Genomic DNA, 20,297 nt, shown 5'->3' with positions numbered 1-20,297 from the left:
GGTTATAATCATGTTAAATCTTTCTCTCTCTCTTTTTAAAATGTATTTTTACTTTTAGTTTTTTGTTTAAAAAAAATGGAACCTAGGATCAGGTAATCCATCTTACTTTTGTGCTGGTTTTGTGCTGGTTTTGATGAAGAACTACCGGTAGAATAGCCAGTGCTTGGGTCACTGTATAGCAGCATAATGAAAAGAATACAAACATCCCCGTCCATTTAAAAAAAATTTTTTTTAAACAGTCAGATCCCTCATCTGTCCCACAACAAATAAATAATAGAAAACAAACATGCATTTGATGATTGTCTTCATAATTAACATATGATAATTATTGACAGTTAAAATTAATATATTGCTTTTGTTTGACATTGAGCTGTTTGAGGGTTTATTTTATGAGGACAAAATAATTATAATTTAAATCATAATTATAATTTAATTTAATTTTATATAAATTATAATTATAATGCCGGTAAGTTACTGTAAAATTTACAGCAACCTCTTTACAGTGGTTGCTGTAAATTTTACAGTAACTTACCGGCAGCTGGATGCCAGTAATTTACTGTAATGTTTTTTTACAGTATTAGTTCTGTATTTTCACTTACAGTATACTGTACTATTTACTGTACTTGCATTTACAGTATTATTACCGTATTTTCATTTACAGTATTAGTATTGAGTTTAATTTTTTTTAATTTTCATCATTTTAATTTTTTTATTTGAATTTTTTAATGTATGTTTACCCCACCTACCAAATATCACAATAACTCACGAACATTTGTCCTTATAATATTCTTTTTAATCGTTGAACATTTTGTTTTAGAAGTACAAATTACAAATCTTGACCTTTAGGAGCCACTAGCTGAAGAAAAAAAAGGCAACATCACCAAAATCTCCTGGGGACCATTTGTATCTGTAGCATGGCAAAAAGGTACACACACTGAAAAGCAAAACAGGCCTTAAAATAATAAAATACAGTCAAAGTCAGTTTGTGTTGTTACATTTCAGTAATTTTGCCAGTCAAAGTTGACAAGCTCTCTGAAACACTGAGGGTTTCAGGCTGATGCTTTTCTTTGGACCTTTCCAGATTTCCATCTGATCTGTGCCTTTGGTGTTTGGTGGCATCAGGGTTGATTCTCAGAATGAACCTGCAAGCACAAGCAGGGGAAAATATATTATTTTTTCAGACCGGTGTTGGCAGAATTTTCCCTAACTCTCAAACTTGATGCTGCATGTACTTTGATATTAATAAAAGCACTACGTCTGATTCTGAATGCACCTACAGGGATGGTATTACCTCATAATCCATTACATTAAAATCATTAAAGCTTCATTCTTTTTCAATACATTCCTGTAGCTTATATTTCCAGGGAATGGATAACTTAAATTAAACTTAAATACAATGTAAGTTGCTTTGGATAAAAGTGTCTTCCAAATGCAAGCATGTAAATGTAATGTAAAAAAAAAAATATATATATATATATATATATATTAGGTTTACCTAATTCTGCATTCGACAAAATAGACAGCTAATGCTGAAGAAGAGTCTGTTAGCTGTTGTAACTGGATGATGATTCTGCCCTTCACTGCCAGCATCCATGTTTTTGCTTAGAGAACAGACTCTCCTGAAACAAACAAAGTCACAGCAGCCTTTTAGTGTTATAGTTTACAGAAAAAACTAAAATACAATAACAGAACTTATTACTAACAACAATAACATGTGGGGTGAAGATGAGGTAAGATAATGATGTTGTATGGTGTTTATAGTTTTTAATCAATTAAACAACATTAAAAATATTAGTTAGCAAAACTTTGATATATTGATAATGTTATATTGCTAACCCTTTCCTCCTCCTCTTCCTCCTCCAACATCAACCCGTTCTGTGCATTAGTGGAGAGCATCAGCAGTGATGTACAGTCCGGAGGGAATGGCTGCTGCAAATTCAAAATAAAGAACAGAAACTGATGGATGATTGTTTAAAAGCACTTTAACCACTGTTTTCTCCCCTTCCGTTGGTTTCATCGGCAGTTATATTATGTTTGCCTGCTTAACTAATGCATACTTCAGCTAATTTAGTTGATGTCATCTTACTCACCTGTAGATGTTATCACCGTTACGAAGGCAATCACAAAAAAAAAAAACGACTCCAAAATACACCTCCGACATTGCAGACGACATAATTCAGCCCACAAACTTGAAAATAAAACAAAAGATGAAATTAACAATGGTGTTGGATAAAGGGTTAGTTTACTCAAAATTCTGTCACCATTTACTCACCCTCAACTTGTTCATAACCTTTATTAATTTATTTATTGTGCTGTATACAAAAGATATTTTAAAGAACATGAGTAACCAAACAGTTACTGGGCCCCATTGACATATAGGCCTAGAAGTCCATGGGGACCAGCAACTATTTCATTACCAACATTCTTCAAAATATCTTATTTTATGTTCAGAAGAAAGAACTTCATGCAGGTTTAGAACACCTTGTGGGCGAGTAAATGATGACATACATAATTTTCTGTTTAAGGTGTACTATCCCTTTAACTTAGTTTTACTCAGTATTTGCGTTGTAGCCTACATCTGCCAAACTAATTAAGTTGTGAAAGAGGAGACAGAACATACCAAAGTTATTATGCTTCTCTGTTTAATAAGTTTATTTAGGCTAATTTAGGTTAAGTTAACCTAATGTTACCAGTTGATGTTATCACTATTATTCATAATGACGGCAATGAAAAAGCTTAACACACCTCCATCGTTGCATATTGCAGATGACATTATCCAGATCACAAACCTGAAAATAAATCAAAGCATGTACGTGAAAATATTGTTTAAAAACCGCACTTAAACAAGGGTTTCGTCTAGCTCACTTTACCTTAGTAACGTATTTCACGTTAGTTCGCTGCGATTAACGTTAACCGACGACTCCGCCCGCCTGATGAGCTAAGAGGCAGAGGAACACACAAACATTATTTTTATCGTTTTAACTAAAGAATATTTCGGCTACTATAGGTGGACTTAACTTACTCACCAGTTAATATTATCACCGTGACAGACCCGCCGAACTGTCAGGAAAAAAGGCAGTAAGGCACCAAAACCATTCTGATGGGACAGTCAGGGAAAAAAGGCACTAAAACCATTCAGATGAAAACAAAACGATAAATCATGTTAGTTTGCTGTTAACATAAGTAAAAACATTTGAAAATGTTTGTTTTACATAAAATAAAAATAATATACTAACCTTTTTGGCGAGTTACATGATCTTTTGTCCGTGCATTAACTGCCACTTCAATCCGTCAAAAAAACACTTGAAAAGAAATCTCTCTTGCCATTGGTCAGTTTTTCGCGGGCAAGTTCACTACTGTAAATTGATTTACAGTAGGGAAGAATTACAGTAGTGACCATATATTTTCCCATAATCCTTTGCTGTTTACAGTAACATACTGTATACATATTTGACAGTATCTTACTGTACATATTACAGTAAAATACTGTTCAAATTACAGAAACCAGTTACAGTGTAGTTTTACTTCAATGTATTGAAAGGCTTTATGGATATAGCTGAGGAATCGGAGGATCTGTTTCAGTAGCAAACTGTGTGTAGCTTCAAGAGAGCACAATTGTTTTGTTTCATTTCATGTTATCATTTATAATAATCATTTATGTAGTTTATCATTTGATTACTTATTACTTTTTTTATTTAATAATTTATTCATTTCTGTTATTTTTATTGTATTTTTAGATGATTGTGGGGTTTCATGGAATGTTTGTCTTGATGAATAAGAGACTACAGGGAATATCACAATTTCAAGGTTTTATGGGATGTTGTGAAGCAGTTTGGTTGTATTTTTGCTGGTCAGACAAAGTCATGGTTAAACAAATCATGTGCAAAACAAATGTTTTTTAAAAAAAGTTTTATTTCTTTTGCTCCTGAAATCCACCCTTCTGCTGGGCCCAGTTGTTCAAAAGTAATCCGATCAGATTTCGTTTATCGGATTGGATCAAATCTTGAAAATGAGTTCAAAGGATTCTGAAATCAGATTAGATCACAAAATCCAATCTTGTTTTTTTGGTTTGGATCAAACAATCAGTATGCGTTGTTCAAAACCTTTTATAAGATTGGAATAACTTTGATTTTTTATTTATTTTTATTTATATCTTTTATTTTACCCTTGATTAATGTAACTGTTACAGCAATGAAGTAGAAGTAGACATTAGGATACCTATTAAGCCTTTCAGTACTTTAAAAGAGATTTTGGCACCATAAAATAATCCACAAAACAGCAATCAATATCAAACAAAAATAGTATAATTGTAAGCTTTATATAAACTACATTGGCACAATGATCAGAGTTGAACCAGTCAAAAGTAGTTTCCATTAATTGCATCCCTTATTGCATGTATATTTGTTTGTTTTTGTTGCTCATTGCAAGCTTTTAAAAACCGTGACAAAAGTAAAATGGATTACCTGATCCTGGATAGCAATAAATGGGATAATTCTGATCCGGATTAAACTTTCTGAACAACTGGACCCTGGAATCAGGATAATCCTGATAAAAAGTTAACAACACATATTGAAGGTTTGATCCAGATCAAAACCAAGACTGGAATCCAATTTCAGAATCCTTTTTTTTTTTTTTTTGGCAACCCATTTTCAAGATTTGATCTAACCTGATAGCCGGAATGACTTTTATAAAAACCTAACCGTTTTATTAAAATAAAAAAAAATTACAAAATTACAAATTATTTGGCACTGCATTTCTTTAGTACTTTGGCAAATAAAACAAGAAAGAACACAGAAATCATTCTTAAAGCACAAATGTACACCCCTTGGTAATTTGGTAGCATGTATAATAAATATTTGGATTTCCAACCACAGTATGAAAATAATAATAGAATCAAAAGTGAAGATACAGTCATTGCAAGTGCACAGTAATTGATCCCTGTAATCCACTATTTAATAACCTGACTCACAATTCAGTGTTCCTGAGGTTTGACTGAGGCACATCACATTCCTTATTAAAATCACAGCCATGAAGGAGCTTTGAGTAATGCTTTCTGACTGTTTCATACAGTGGAGCCGAATGATTCATGCTGGGAAAAGTCATGGGCTTCTCATTGAGAAACAACTGTACTCTAAATCCATCACTACATTCATACAGGACAAAGACTAAGTTCGCAGCATAAGGTACAATCTGCCCGGAGCGGAACATGCGATTGTGCTGCGAAGAAAAATTCTCTGCAGTTAGAGGGTTTTCATCCTTGAAAAAGGCCAACAGAGACAGCAGAGGCAGCAGGGTCTCACCATGACCAACCTGGATGGTGGCAGTCTTTTTTACCTTTCCAAATCTGTCAGATTACAGGAGACACAAGTTAACACATAAACATCTTTAGCATGTTTTATGGAGTATTGTAAGTGGACAAATACACCACAACTGACTGAGAACGGGTCCACATCTTAATCTCCTTACCTGTAGTCATTAGCAGCCTTATCAAGACGCTTGAAAATATCATGAAAGAGAGGGCAGCTGGATTTACGGTTGATGTCATGTCCGTATCCCCTCTTCCAGTACTGTTTCAGGTCACTTTTATACTCCAGGACCTAACAAGAGGCCAAAAGAGAAACATGCATTTGGTCGCCAAGGTAAATCCAGTTGTGAAACAGTGAATCAGGGCACTGATTACCGTACGTAATTCCTAGACATTCTACGACCCCACAAACACCACAGCTGACATGGAATTACACTTTGAATCCTAATAACATTCATTAAATCCACTGAAAATGGAAGTTTTCAATTTCCAACCAACATACGTACTTGAGCGTCAGACTCATCCAGCAGATCGCACCATGGAGAGTTCTCCGACTTGATGGCAAACTCATAGGAGCACAAAAAGAAAACTGCCTCTGCCATATCTTGGGAGAAAATTTAAATCAATATTAGGAAGGTTCTTGTTATTGACTATTTTAGTCTACAGATTAACATTAAGCAACTTCCGTGAACAGTAAGATAAAAAGCAAAATTACCTGGGGTGATTTGATTGTATGGAATCTGAAGGCGGTTGGATATTTTCATCCGTACTGCATCCATTTCTGCCGAAGATTTAAAGCGTTCTACCTCCTTCAAAGCTGTTTTATTGTTCTCAACACCTTCAACAAATCTCTCACAATGATCAAAGAATCTCATGAGTGAATCATCCACATAGTGTTTGTAATCCATATCTATAAAACAAGAAGTATGGTTAGTTGAATAACAGTTGAATGACCAAGGACCACTGCTTCAACAATAAAGCTTGCAGGATCATCAACCACAGCTGGTGGAGAGTTGTTTAGTATGCACAGATAACAACAGACACTTTATGGCAGATGTGCTGAGGATGTGTTTCAGTGTCTTTAAATGCCAGCTGTTTGGCCTAAAGGTGCTGTAGTTAAAGGGTTAGTTCACCCAAAAATGAAAATTCTGTCATAATTACTCAGCCTCATGTTGTTCCAAACCCATAAGACCTTCGTTCATCTTCGGAACAGAAACGAAGATACTGTGATTTTCTTTCTTCTGTGGGACATAAAAGAATTGAAAAAATTGAAGTCAATGGTCGCCAAAACGGTTTAGTTACTAACGTTTTAAAAAATATTGTGTGTTCCACAGAAGAAAGAAAGGCATGCAGGTTTGGAATGATATGAGGGTGATAAGAGAATTTTCATTTCTGGATGAACTTTTCACGAACAATGTTTAAGAAGCCAACAAAACAGCTAGTAAAGAAGGAAGGGACATTAAGCCTACCCTGAACATCCCAGAGTCTGTGCAGACCCTCTTGGAAAGCTTTAACACTATCAATACAGCGGTGCTTGGAGCTGGTGATGAACTCAATGCTGTCTGCGCGGAGGAGATCCTCAGAAATCAAGGTGGGGAATGACTGTGCCAGTCTCATCGCCAAATGCCTGTGGTCATCTCGCCCTTTATCCACCAGTCTGCCGTCCATGTCTTCAGTGTACCACATCTTCCATGTTTTAATGTTATTAAGCCAAGACGCTGAACCCGACGCGTCAGACACGACCAGATTAAACAGTTGCGCAATCTTTTTCACATTTTTTGTGGTTGGATAGCGTGTCCCATGACGTATCACCGACACCATATGAATGGCACGGCAATCTGGAGAGGAGGGAACCAGCAGCGATCTGTTTACAAATAAAATGTCATCTAATAGATGTGGATTCACTTCCTCGTACCTGCCTTTTGTCCCAAAGTAATGTGCTATCGCCGGTATCGTTGGCCTGGCGAGTTTAGATAATGACAAACCAACCATCACGCTCAAAGAAGTGATGAGAAAGTTAATGAGGAAATAAGTTCTTTTCATTTCTGGATGTGTGATAACTATTCCACCGAAAATACCCGTAGCCTGCTCACCTGTGCATTTCAATGAGTAAAATCACCATACGCCCTGCCGACTATGATGACGCGCACTACATGTGAAGCCAGCCTCAAAAACGAGATACAAAACCTTCCGGGTCAAAACACAGCAGATCTAGGTAAATAATACACAACTGATAATATGAGGAAAGCATGTAATAATTGTTTAATTTCAAAATGAGTGCAATGCAACATTTGGGAACTATTATATGTTTTAAAAGATTTCATTAAAAAAAGTGTCTTGTGCTACACTAGATGGCGGTGTTGTGCATCACTTTAATGTAGTTTAACTGATGCAACCACAAATATCTTTTTACTTAAAAATATAATCAAAAGCCAAAGTTTTTTTAGTCATATTTACAGGGTATGGCATAGGCTACAATTAAATCCTTGGAAATTCTTGCAGATAAAGACAACAACAAGCAAAAATTAACAAACAGTGCAAACATAAATCACAGACAATTGACTAACAAAACCACATAAAGGCAGCTGCTTATGTATAAAGTGTGTGCAGTGCTGTATGTTCATGAATGTATAAGTTGTGTATAAAATAAGTTATGTAATTAAACGTAGGATTAAAATTTAGAAGTAACATAGGCTAAATGAATGGCTTCTTGAGGTAGAACAGTAGGCCTAGCCTACTGAATGCAGACTGTAAGTTATACATTCAAGATGAGATATGACTGGTTAAGTTTAAAGAGCGTGAAGGAGTCATAGATTTATATGTCAGAAAGAACAATATGATTGAGCCGTCTTAAGGCATTGGGTTAGAAGCCGTCTTTGAATCTTGATGTACATGTGCTGATGGACCCTATACACGCTTTCCAGAATCCAGTGGGCAGAGATGAGAAAAGTGATTGTGTAGGGTGACTAGAGGCCTTCTGATGTTTCCAATTTTTCTGAAACATTTTTAGAATAAATGTCCTATTATGTCCTAACATGTGTGCCTATTATCTTTTGAGCTGCTTTCACCACCCTCTGCACAGCGTTCTTGTCCTCCAATGAGAATGGATTCAACATCACACCTGTAAACTTGGTCATGACTGCTGTGAACATGAGCTTTCTTCATTTCTTCATTCCAAGTGATTATATTTATGGATTATCAGAGAGCTATACATCTGTTCACTGCAGTAGAAGATTTCCAGATGTGCATCATATAAATACTAGCCTATGTTGTCATCAAGAGGTTAAACTGATTTTTTATTTTTTTATTTTTTTTAATATGAGATATATACAAATATACATCAAATTTAAGCACCCATGGTGGTTTAGATTTAATGTCACCATTACACCTTGAATGAAACCGAAACAACAAGCTTATGCAGCTGTGTTCACGTCATAACTATTGTTATTTGGAAGAGATGGAAACCTATGACATAGGAGTGGTTTGTGACTTGAATTTATGCGTTTCAGTGGCAATACTATCAATGCCGAAATGAGACTGCAGCAGTCAGGTGGTACAGGTCAGTGCTCTTTAAGTTATGTTCATTATTATTGTAATGTTATGTGCTTTGAGACATGAGGTAGTTTACTTGCAATGCCTTAGCCGTTGAACAAGCGTCTGGATGCAGTCTCAGGAAAAAAGTTGTGATGGTTCCGTGAATCTATGCGGTGTTGAAGTTGCAATCATTTTCTTCCGTGTTGAATGAAGAAATTATGATGAACCTGCAGTGGTAATTTGACTCTGTTACTGTTGAGAAAGTTACACATGGCTTGATGTTTTGAGGCCTGCCAGAGCAGAAAGGAAGAGAGGGAGGGGACATGTGCGGGTGGGGTGCTCTTTAACCTCTGAGGGAGGTCACTCCTCCAGGGGGCCAGTGAACCAGATAGGAACTTAAACATTGGAGGGAAAGTTTACAACCCTTTGTCTTCGAGCTTGGTATTTTGCATATGTAACTGGATTAGTAGTTTGTGTCCCTTCATACTCAGATTTAATCTAACAAGAATGCAATGCATGCGATGAAGAGATGATGTATACCTCTTCCCTTCGGCCTAGCTCTGTCACCCGGCACTTTCTGGGAATACATGGATGCAGCTCTGGCTCCGCTGTGACTCCAGGGCATTCGCATATTAAATTAAATCAATGATTGGTTGATATTAGCTCAATCAGAGCAGTTGACGTTTCGGAATCGTGATGCCGTCCTCACCCATTTGAAAGAGTTGGGGTTAAGGCTGTACGCCAAGAAGAGTGTGCTTTCTCCGGCACAGAGGTCCACTTTTCATATCATTCTGATCCTTGCAGCCATAAACAAGATGATACTAGGCCAGTCACTAAGGTCAAACAGTTTCAGAGACTGTTGAGTCTGATGGCAGCAGTGTCCAACGTGATACCTTTTGGCCTGCTGTACATGAGACCCTTGCAGTGGTGGCTCAAGACCCCAAGGGTTTTCACTGAGGGGGAACCCACTCTGCATGATCAAGATTACATGCAGGTATCTTTGTACCTAAGTGAAGTGGAAAGAACCTTGGTTCTTGTCCCAGGGTCCCATGCTGGGAGCTCCTTTTTATCATGTAACGCTTACGATGGATGCATCTCTCGTGGGCTGGGGAGCAATCATGAGCATTAGCATCATCTTTCTTGGCATGTAAATTGCCTGGAAATGATGGCTGTCTTTCTAGTATTGAAACACTTGCCATGGTGCAGATGTGGCCAAGGCGTTGTCTGTATGCTTTTTTCCCTGATCGATCTTGTTGAAACTAGCCCTACTACCTCCATGAGGCAACTATATGCCTTAAAGTGGAGAGTTCTCACTTCATGGGGCAGGAATTGCTAGTTAACTGCCCGCTTGGTTCAGTGCTGGAGTTCCTTCAGGATCGCTTTTATGCTGGGCTATCCCATCCATGCTAAGGTATTTGTGGTGACCATAGCTGCTTATCACGCACCTTGGGTGATGGATATCTTGGGAGACACCCTCTGGTATCTTGTTTCCTTTATGGTGCACTGAGGTTAAGACCTGCTATACATGCAAGAGTTCTGGGGATTTCTCACTCAGTAATCTTGCAGGCCTTTTACCCTCCTCCATTCGTGTCGGCGGACCAAGGGAAACTCCAGGGTCTCAGGTGCTTATGTCCTGACCTGTGCTTGACATAATTTACACTAGGACAGGCACTTGTCAGTATGGCACAGTGGGTATTATCATTCCCATAGTGCCACTACTTCCAACGCAGCATGAGTTCCCTTGAAAGGGAACGTCTCAGGTTACGACTGTAATCATTCTTCCCTTAGAAGTGAGCGAGATGCTGCATTGCCCTGCCATACTTCCTGCATGCCTGTGAGCGACTTACTTCAGCCAACCAGAAGCTGACTATGTTTGGTCTGGGTATCATTTATAGCTTCTGTGGTACGCTATCACACATCACAGGACGACGTTCCACCAATAGCCGCGTTCCACTGTTGTGTTATTAGCCCCGGGCCTGTAGCACCGAGCCCAAAACACACAGCGTTTCCACTGTGGGGCCAGAAGCTCTGCAGCGCTTCACTAAAACACGCCCATAACACGCCTCTCTGGAACAACGTCACACAAACCCATCATTTCACCAACAAATGGAAGTTTTATCAGAAAACTAATCAGAAAGAAATCACTGCAGCGTGATCGTAAAACAAACATGATAAAAGCGACCGTTTGCTGCCATTTTTGTTGTTTACTTGAATATTTGAATAATGTTTTACCACAGGTTTACAAAAAAAACTGATACATTGATCATAATGAATTAATTTGTGTCAAAATTGCACATTAGCCACACAGAAATAAAGTGGCTTACCATTAGGTCTATTTCAAAAAAGAAAGTAGACAGACTTACTTATCCATGTGCGTCTGTTTCTGTTTATTTGGTAGTTACAGGACATCACATTTAGAAAGAATGATAATTTCTACAAATATGCCACCAAAAATACGACCACTCTCTCCCAGTAGGCTACAGTTATATTTTCAGTCAGAGAAACAGAGGAAGCTCCCGAAAAAAATGTGCTTTATTTTATGATAGTCCGGTATAAAGAGACGAGATATAGGCTACTGACAGATACAATAAAACATGATTGTGGTAGCCTTTATGATTTGTCTGATTTCTTCAAGCGTTCATATTTACCATGTTTACTAATGATTAGTGTGCATAGTCTTTTGCATCGCATATAAATATTTCTACCTTATATGGTGATCAGAATCCACATCGGATCACAAACAGAAGGCATTCAAACATGAAAATGAGTTTTGAGGTACATGTTTTTAAAAGTCTTTAAGGCTGATGTTAGCTGACAGAATCATTCGGCGCTGCACTGTCTCGACTCAGGTAAACTCCGCCTCTGTTCGTAACCACTCCGCCTCTAGCCTGAGCTGGCCCGCTTTGGACCAAGGTATTCGGCGGGCCAGAAAACCTTGGCCGTTGGCCCTGAGGAAGCCCCGACGAGGCCCGATCAAGCCCCGATCAAGCCCCGGAAGTGACAGTGGAAACACGTCTGGCCCTGGCACGCACTAGCACGCCCGCTTTTGGCCCGATAGTGGAAACACGGCTAATGAGTCATTACACGGGTGCTTCAGACACAATCATGCAGAGGCGTTCCCATAGCGTCGTTACTTCTGTGCAGCGTCTAGTTCCCTTCTCAGGGAACACTGGTAACAGTCTTAACCTGAGACGTTCCCTTTCAAGTAAAAAATGAATGCTCTACACAACATTTATGTAACGTCTGTACAATGTATGTTTAAGAGTCTCATTTTCCAGACACAAAAGCTTTCTTTTCCTTTGAAAACAAGGACCATAATGGGTTATTCCAGATGGACAGTAAGAAAATTGAAAAGTTATGGGCAGGAATAACTCTCATTACACATACCAATGTTTGTGTTATTTATTTATTCATTTATTTATTCAGAATATATAAGCTATATTGAGAATTGCACAGCCTGAGCAGAAAGAGCTGAACATAGATAAACTGCCATTGTGTGATCAATTTAGTGTCTGTTCTAATGTCTTTTCTCAAATCTCGTATTGAAGGATTTTTCCAAGACATTTACTTTAGAAGTAACTTCACTCTACCACCCTGACCACATGTGTGTAGCAACAACCTCCCCTGGCCTGTCCACCAGAAGCAGGGCAACTCTGGCCTTTGATATGCACTGTCCTCGACTCTGCACACCCCTGACCAAAATCCTTTGGCTGAAAAATATTCAAACTCAACACTTCCCCTTAATGTCTGCATGGGTACAAAACGGTACAAAACTTTAAAATGAACCTGATTCATTTATGAAGACTCACCATCAGATGGAGTGAGTGACATCAATGAATGTCATGATACTTCAGAATAGAATAACAGAAGGCGTTTGTTATTGGATACCAAATCCGTTTGTTACCCCTTAAATAGGTGTTTGCCACCCCTTATTGGATTCGAGTCTTCATCATTTTAAACTAATTTGTCAAAAATCAAAAACTTTAAGCTCAAAATGCTTTAAAGACAAAGACAATGAGATAACTTCCCTTATGTTACTATAAAGATTTGTTTGTGCGTACCTGCACATAATTTAGAGAATAATAACACGTTAAATGATTGATCAGCTACTAATATTTTTGACACATAATTGGGAGATATTAATAATAATTGATAATATTTTGCATCATTGTGTAACCATTTATGAATAAAGTTTCATTTCACATAAATCATGTGTAATGTTTTAAAACTTCTCCTGGACATTTCACTGAAAACTGAAACAAACAAAACGTATAATGTATAATTTATTTTTGACTGTGTGGAGATGCTTCCTTCTGAATTCTGTCATTCTGGGACAGAAACAGGAACCTCTGAGGCATGCATGACACAGATCTTTTCTGCCTTGTTCGCTTTGACATACACTGCCAAGAAAAGAAGCACTTGGGTTGGAGCTGCCATTAGGGGAACTCTGGAATGTTAGCAGGTTCTGGAGTGGCCATGAGATAACATCTCAGGCAGCCATGAAGGGAACCTCTGGTGCAACAGTGACAAGAAACTGCTTTGACAAGAACCACTGGGACAGAATTGGCAGGAACTTCTGGGGTGGCTGGAGCGGCCATAACAAGAAGCTCTGGGACTGTAGAGACACGTTTGTTTGTCTGTCTACACTTTTTTTTTTGTCTAAATTTAGTTAGTATTGTGCCATGTCAGGTTCATTAATTTTAGCCCAGTTAGGATATAACATGGTGTAACTCATCACTAGAGTTAAGTCCCAAACTACAACTTTAATACATACCGCTAAAGGTGTCATACTTTGATTTATACAGCAGTCGTCACAGACCAAATCAATTAGTGTCACCTCCAGGGTGTCCGTGTTCACTAATATGTTCTCCTGTTTGATGTCTCTATGGAGAACTCCATGGCTACAGCAGTTGTTGGCAGCCTCAACAGCATGCCGCATCACATGCCGTGCGATCTCTTCAGTTAAGATGCATGTTTAACCTCTCCAAAAAGAGAAAGAAGAGAAATCTGTCTTTATGGATGGCTTTTTGATGTACAGAGCTCCAATAAATATATAAAAAAGAATTACCATCTGTAGACCTTATGAAAAGGTCCAGCCTCAGCGTCCTCCTTCCTGCTCACTCTGCTCCACTATCTCACCCAACCAATTCTTGGGCGAGAGATATTGAAGCAGACCAGCCTCTTCCAAAACCTCCTTTTCTTTGTCACCCTCTTCTCCTCTCTCACATCTCCTCTACCTCTTTCATCACCAATACCAGCACTCCTCCCATCAAGCCGATGAGGATTTGGCATGTTGACGGTGAATTGTAGTGGTGTTTGTGGATGGGAATTGTACACACACTTGCTAACTGCTGTTTTCTTCGCAGGAGAAACTCTTACCCATGACAATTACTTTCTGCAATGTTTCTCCAAACTACTCATAAAACTAATACTGGATTTTCAAGGCTTTATATACGGGCTGCACAATCCACAACCATCAATTAGCTCTTCGAATTCTCACTGCGACATCATAAGGGCTTGTGCAGAGCGGTCAAGTCTACATCATCAAATCTAAGAAATGAAATGATTATGAAGCTTCCCTGCATTCCTGGAAGGCATGTTGAATAGTCTAACATAGAAAATCATTCCAGACCATCTTATTGTTGAGGCCAGTAATAGGAGGACTGAAACTAGTCTATGCAATTTTCAGTGAATATTTCTGAGGGTAAATAATTTTTGAGTTTCTGTATAGACCCATACCTTAAATTCTGAACTACAGAAAAGAAGCCTTGTATTAAGTATGATAATAACTTTTGTCTTGAAACCTTTTAAATAGTGAGTCCATTCGAATCCATGATCACCTCTATATCTTTTTACTCTTTTGAGTTTCTCCAAATAATTTCAATGCATTTTCTGTTTCAAACAGGCCTCAGAAGTACTACAGACTTTACAATTCCTTATTCTCATTGAAACTGCTAGTTTTTCCATTATAGGTTTTTATTTCCTTGGAATGGTTCTCACATTCACATGAAGGCAACAGACATCTTTTGGTATCTGGAAGCTACAGGAGTCCAGTAAGACTGCCTGATGTCCAAACAAAAGCAGTTACAGCTTAGAAATTATAACAAGATGTTGTCCTGTATCTGACAACTGATTCAACTGAAGTCTGTAATCATTCTTTACCTACTATAATTACGTAGATGTAACATTTTTTTAAAATAGTTATGCGTTATTATTTCCTACATTGTAATATTATAATGTTTATATATAGGTACATTTATATATTTATATAGGTATTAAAATGCTAAATCAAGCTGATAAGAAAGGGAACAAGAATTCAATATCATGAGGATGTTAAAATATAAACTCACCATGATAAGCCACGAGACAGTGTCTCGCTGATTTGTATGATGGCACGATTGTATGTGGAGGTCTTTATGTAAACATTTATAAGAGGTATTATGTCCATTGTCTGTGCTATCAGCTCCTGCCAGCAAACGTGTGCAAGTGGCTCCCAGAGTATATGCAATGACATCCTCTTTCTTAAACTGCTGGTCTTACATAAAAGTTAAAAATTAGACTATAGCCTATTAGGAGGAATAAATTAAGTATTAAACATGTTTCTTTGTTTTGTTGATAATGTCAACATGGCGACTGTAGTACATCCGAATTACATTCATACTACACACATTCATACTATATAGAACATACTTTTTTTGCGGTCGTGAAGTAATGTTGTAATGTTAATGTTATGATGTTAATTACTCATTCAAAATAAGTACCTACTCAAGAAAGTATGCCTTTTCGGACTCAGCCATAGGGTGCTTCTCATTTCTTATTTGTGCATCCTCGTTTCCTTTCCTCTCTTCCTTTCCTCGCGTCTTAGCCCCACCCCCTTATGCCTGCTACAGACTGTGCGATATCTGCAATTATAAGATCATTACAAATCACGACATGTATGTAGACTGTACGATGATGACTACTGAATCATAGGCTACAACGCAAGTTTTGTATAGAAGAATAAAACGTCATTACTAGTGGTAAACAAATAGAGCAAGATGAATCACACTTTGGCAATTGTGTTTTTTATGTGCGGTGAAAAAAGAGGAGGAAGCGAATAAGGATAATATTGATGCGGTCATTGCTAGGGAAATGAGGCCAACTCTGCATGCCAATTTGGTAAATTGAGCTTGAGGTAAAGTTTTAGCGCCATGTCGCGTTGATCAATATGCCATTTCATGTTGCATTTTTATTGGCCAGTCAGTAGATATAGGTCGTAGCAGCAAACAAACTTGACTGTGAGATGTTCATGCTAAATTTCTGACACTGTCAGAAACTTTTCACAGGCTCTCTTTGGTCGCAAGACCGTGACAACGGTCATCTTTGAACCTCTCTCACTATACGATGTAGGACCACCGTTTTGGAGCCACGACCACAGAAATTGCCACGATTGGTTATCTTTCGTCTGGGACAGCCCAAAAACGTACAATGTGTACCGGGCATTAGGATGCGAGGGAAGGACACACCTGTGTATCCTCGCTCATGGCTGCATCCAAAATCTTAGGTAACTGACTTGTTGCCCTATAAGGAATGACTTTGCATTTGTGCACAAAGGTTCCTCACAAAACTGATTTCAGACTTCTAAGGCAGCGTAACGGTTTAATGATCTACAGTAAAATAGAGAGAGCTTTGGTGATAACTAAGCAAATATTTAATTACTAGCTACAATAGTAATTTCTCACTAGAAATGACATCAAAAGTGAAAAACGTTAGTCAAAAACTTACATTTACTCAAAAACTGACCAGCAATCGCTACTTTCAAACGCCATCTTTATTTTTTTTAGCTCAACTGTCACAGAATGGAAAGCACAGGATTGTGGGATATCTAATGCAGCGAAGGATAAACTATGCTGTCTTAAAAAAATCGATCAGATGAAGTTATCTCTGGAGATAGGATATGAAGGTAAAGGGTTAGTTCACCCAAAAATGACAATTCTGTCAGTAATTACTCACCCTCATGTTGTTCCAACCCCATAAGACTTTCGTTCATCTTCGGAACACAAATTAAGAGAGCTGTCTCACTCCTTCATAGGCTGCTAGGTAATTGCATCTGCCAGCCCAGAAAAGTTAGTAAAGACATTGTTAAAATAGTCCAAGTGACTACAGTGGCTCAACCTTAAGTTTATCAAGCGACGAGAATACTTTTTGTGCGCAAAATAAAAATTACGACTTTATTCAACTATTCATTTTCTTTGGGTGTAATTGTTTGCATCAGTGTCTGCGAACTCAAACATGTGTAAGTACCAATCTTTTATACAGCAAGTATTAGAATATGATTGGATAGATGCGAAGATAATAAGTGATGTAGTAATTGAGTCTTCCTGGCAGAACTTATGCTAAAGCTTTAATTTATTGTGCACTTTCAACTTTACAACTTTGCAGAACGTTTACATTCACAAACAGCTATATTACACACTGCATGAAAGGGAATATTCTAAATGTGCAATTTGTACAAACCACTGTGCTCAAATACACTACATAATGTATTGACAAGTAAACTTTCATACTTAAAGCTGTACTCGGCAAGATTTTTTTGATCATATTCACTGAAACCGACACTATGCTCCAAAAAAAAAAAAACGTGCTTCTACCTGAAATTGTGAGTTATTTTGAATTTAAGTTGAAAGAATGTGAGGAATGCGCTTAAATTACTATTTATTATTTATTGATCAAATATAGTAATTTAAAGGTAAATAAATAATAATAAAAAATCCCCCAAAAAAGTGCATTAAAAAAAAAGATCAAAATGAAATATAATAAGCTTTCTAGACAAAAAGAAAAAGAAAGAAAAAGTATAATTTTAGGGCTTCGGGTCATTTTGACCCGCGAGGGAAAGATGTGTTACAAAGTGCGAGGGAAGGTCCACACATCACTGGTCGTGTTGATCACTACCGCTCAAGTTACCTGACTACCTACCTGTTCTGCTCACCTGTTGAGATCCCTGTTTGTCAGCCTTCGCCGTCTTCTTCTTCAGCTTCATCGTCTTCAGTCACTTTGGTCCGCCACGCACCTGCAAAGTACAAAGAGATTTAACCACAAGATAAGTCATTCAACCAAAACTCTCGGTGAAAGCTTACCTGTTTCTCCTGCTTGTTCTCTGCTTCCTGTAAATAAACCATCAGTGACTGCATACCTGTGTTGTCTCCTTCTGTCCGCTGACAATGCAATTGTAGACAGGCTAAACAGGTTCTCTACAAACAACCTGTTGTCAGCTGTTTTTTAAGAGATTGGCTAAGTGTATTCAGCACCATAGCTCCATTATTAAACCAAATAAATGTGCATCTTTGTTTCGCAAGAGTGAACTGGGTGTTACAAGTGAAGTTCATGGGAAGTTTTTTTTTTTTTTGCCCTGGAAAAAAAGGAAGAAAACGCAAACAACATTATCTTCATGAGCTTCAGCGGATATCTGTTTCCCACACAGGATGTCATTCCCACCCTGAAGCCCCTGTTTTCCCTACACCTACTTCATAGTTGTTTCCTCACACACAGGGCCTGGCTGTGTGCTGCAGTCACAGAACATTACGTTCTGCTCTTTTAATTCTCATGCAGTAATATGTTACATAACATATTCGGATGTGATCATTTAAATAATTAAAAGTCAGTTTAGGAGACACAGGGACAACACTTTTGAACTGAAGGTTTACAACAGTTCCTTAGACTGAATTACGCCAATAGCAAAACACAAAACCTGTTTGTTAAGAATTCCAAATAGTGGGGCATTCAAATCCATGTAAATGAAGTGAAATATCAGAGGTCGTTTTTTCTTCAAAGTGGCAATCCCCTTTTCAAGCTATTTGGATGTTGCAAGATTTTTCGGAAAGCCACATAACACTTTGCACTTAAGATGGAATTCATGACAAAATGTAAGAACTGAAATTCATGACACAAAAGGAGAGAACTTGGAGAGACCATGACCTCAGCTTACCTGGGAAATTGTGTGACTAATACTAGCTGACAAGTTGTGTCCAGAAAACAGGCAAGTTCCTGTATTCCATACAGTCATTGTAGGGGCCTGGTATTCTTCACCTCTTGCTGACATCACTCTTGCATATAAAGCTCAGGATATTGCATATTACGTCATTAGGTCTTTTTCCATGTCTCTTATATTCTTCTTATAAGACATGTTTAGTTTGAGACTATGTGACAAAAAATATAATTAGCCTAGATATTCATAAATAAATGTTTCATTCATTAATTGTATTATATTATTCTTATTATGTAATATTAGTCATATTATATAATAATGAATAAAATAATGATCATATAATTAATATAAAATCTAAAGCATGCCTTTCTCTCTTTCAACATCAACACATTAGAAATATATGTTGAAATACATTATTTTGTATTTTATTTTAATAGCTATATATATATATATATATATATATATATATATATATATATATGAAGAGTTCAGATGCAAAAGCCTCTAAGTGCCATCTGAAATTTTCTTCTAGAATGATCATTTATCAAGCTTGTATATTTAAGTTCAATAATTTCACTTAAATGGCAATGCGAATTACCTATTAATTGTAATTTAAGTGAAATTACTTGACTTAAATATACAAGCTTTATAAAAATGATCATTCTAGAAGAAAATTTCAGATGGCACTTAGAGGCTTTTGCATCTGAACTCTTCATATATATATATATATATATATATATATATATATATATATATATATATATATATACAGTGCAATGCATAAGTTAATACACCCATGCTAAAGTTGACTAAAAAGAGGAATAAAAACTCATATTTTGGAAATTGAACTTAATGCCTTAATTTAAAAAATTAGGAAAAATCCAACCTTTAAGGACACCAATTTTCTTTGTGAATGAATAATGTATCGTAAATAAATAAATGTTCTTCCTTAAAATACATGGTGCATAAGTGAGTACACCCCTATGTTAAATTCCCATAGAGGCAGGCAGATTTTTATTTTTAAGTATTTTTTTTTAATTTATTTTTAGGATACTATGCATCCTGATAAAGTTCCCTTGGCCTTTGGAATTAAAATAGCCCCACATCATCACATAGCCTTCACCATACCTAGAGATTGGCATGATTTTATTTCAGTTAGCCTAAAAGCTAGTTTGATTTGCATTGAGAGATGATCTTATGGAAAGTACCCCATGCCAATCTCTAGGTATGGTGAAGGCTATGTGATGATGTGGGGCTATTTTAATTCCAAAGGCCAAGGGAACTTTATCAGGATGCATAGTATCCTAAATTATTTATTTTTTTAAATACTTAAAAATAAAAATCTGCCTGCCTCTATGGGAATTTAACATAGGGGTGTACTCACTTATGCACCATGTATTTAAGGAAGAACATTTATTTATTCATTCACAAAGAAAATTGGTGTCCTTAAATTTTTAAATTTTTCCTAATTTTTTTAATTAAGGCATTAAGTTC

General features: G+C 37.1%; 1 protein-coding gene and 2 long non-coding RNA genes across 3 annotated transcripts; all 3 read right to left on the bottom strand.

Annotated features, from left to right (window-relative positions):
- Positions 1-779: 779 nt before the first annotated feature.
- LOC311095902 lies at positions 780-1,937 on the bottom strand. Its single transcript, XR_014608919.1, has 3 exons — positions 1,837-1,937; positions 1,496-1,619; positions 780-1,142 (listed from the first exon to the last, which is right to left on the bottom strand). It is a non-coding gene; the product is annotated as an uncharacterized lncRNA (long non-coding RNA).
- Positions 1,938-2,745: 808 nt separating this feature from the next.
- LOC311096625 lies at positions 2,746-3,134 on the bottom strand. Its single transcript, XR_014609065.1, has 3 exons — positions 3,027-3,134; positions 2,871-2,938; positions 2,746-2,789 (listed from the first exon to the last, which is right to left on the bottom strand). It is a non-coding gene; the product is annotated as an uncharacterized lncRNA (long non-coding RNA).
- Positions 3,135-3,900: 766 nt separating this feature from the next.
- Positions 3,901-7,545, bottom strand: minpp1b (multiple inositol-polyphosphate phosphatase 1b). The gene is made up of 5 exons (XM_084135225.1): positions 6,775-7,545; positions 6,021-6,215; positions 5,812-5,909; positions 5,467-5,597; positions 3,901-5,344 (listed from the first exon to the last, which is right to left on the bottom strand). The coding sequence occupies exons 1-5, from the start codon at positions 7,346-7,348 to the stop codon at positions 4,966-4,968; spliced, it is 1,377 nt and encodes a 458-aa protein (XP_083991351.1). The 5' UTR covers positions 7,349-7,545; the 3' UTR covers positions 3,901-4,965.
- Positions 7,546-20,297: the final 12,752 nt, after the last annotated feature.

The sequence above is a fragment of the Abramis brama genome (assembly GCF_963993115.1).
Source record: "Abramis brama genome assembly, chromosome: 14".
Lineage (NCBI taxonomy): Eukaryota > Metazoa > Chordata > Actinopteri > Cypriniformes > Leuciscidae > Abramis > Abramis brama.
The sequence above is the reverse complement of the archived record's forward strand: the minus strand, read 5'-3'. Positions and strand labels throughout refer to the sequence as shown.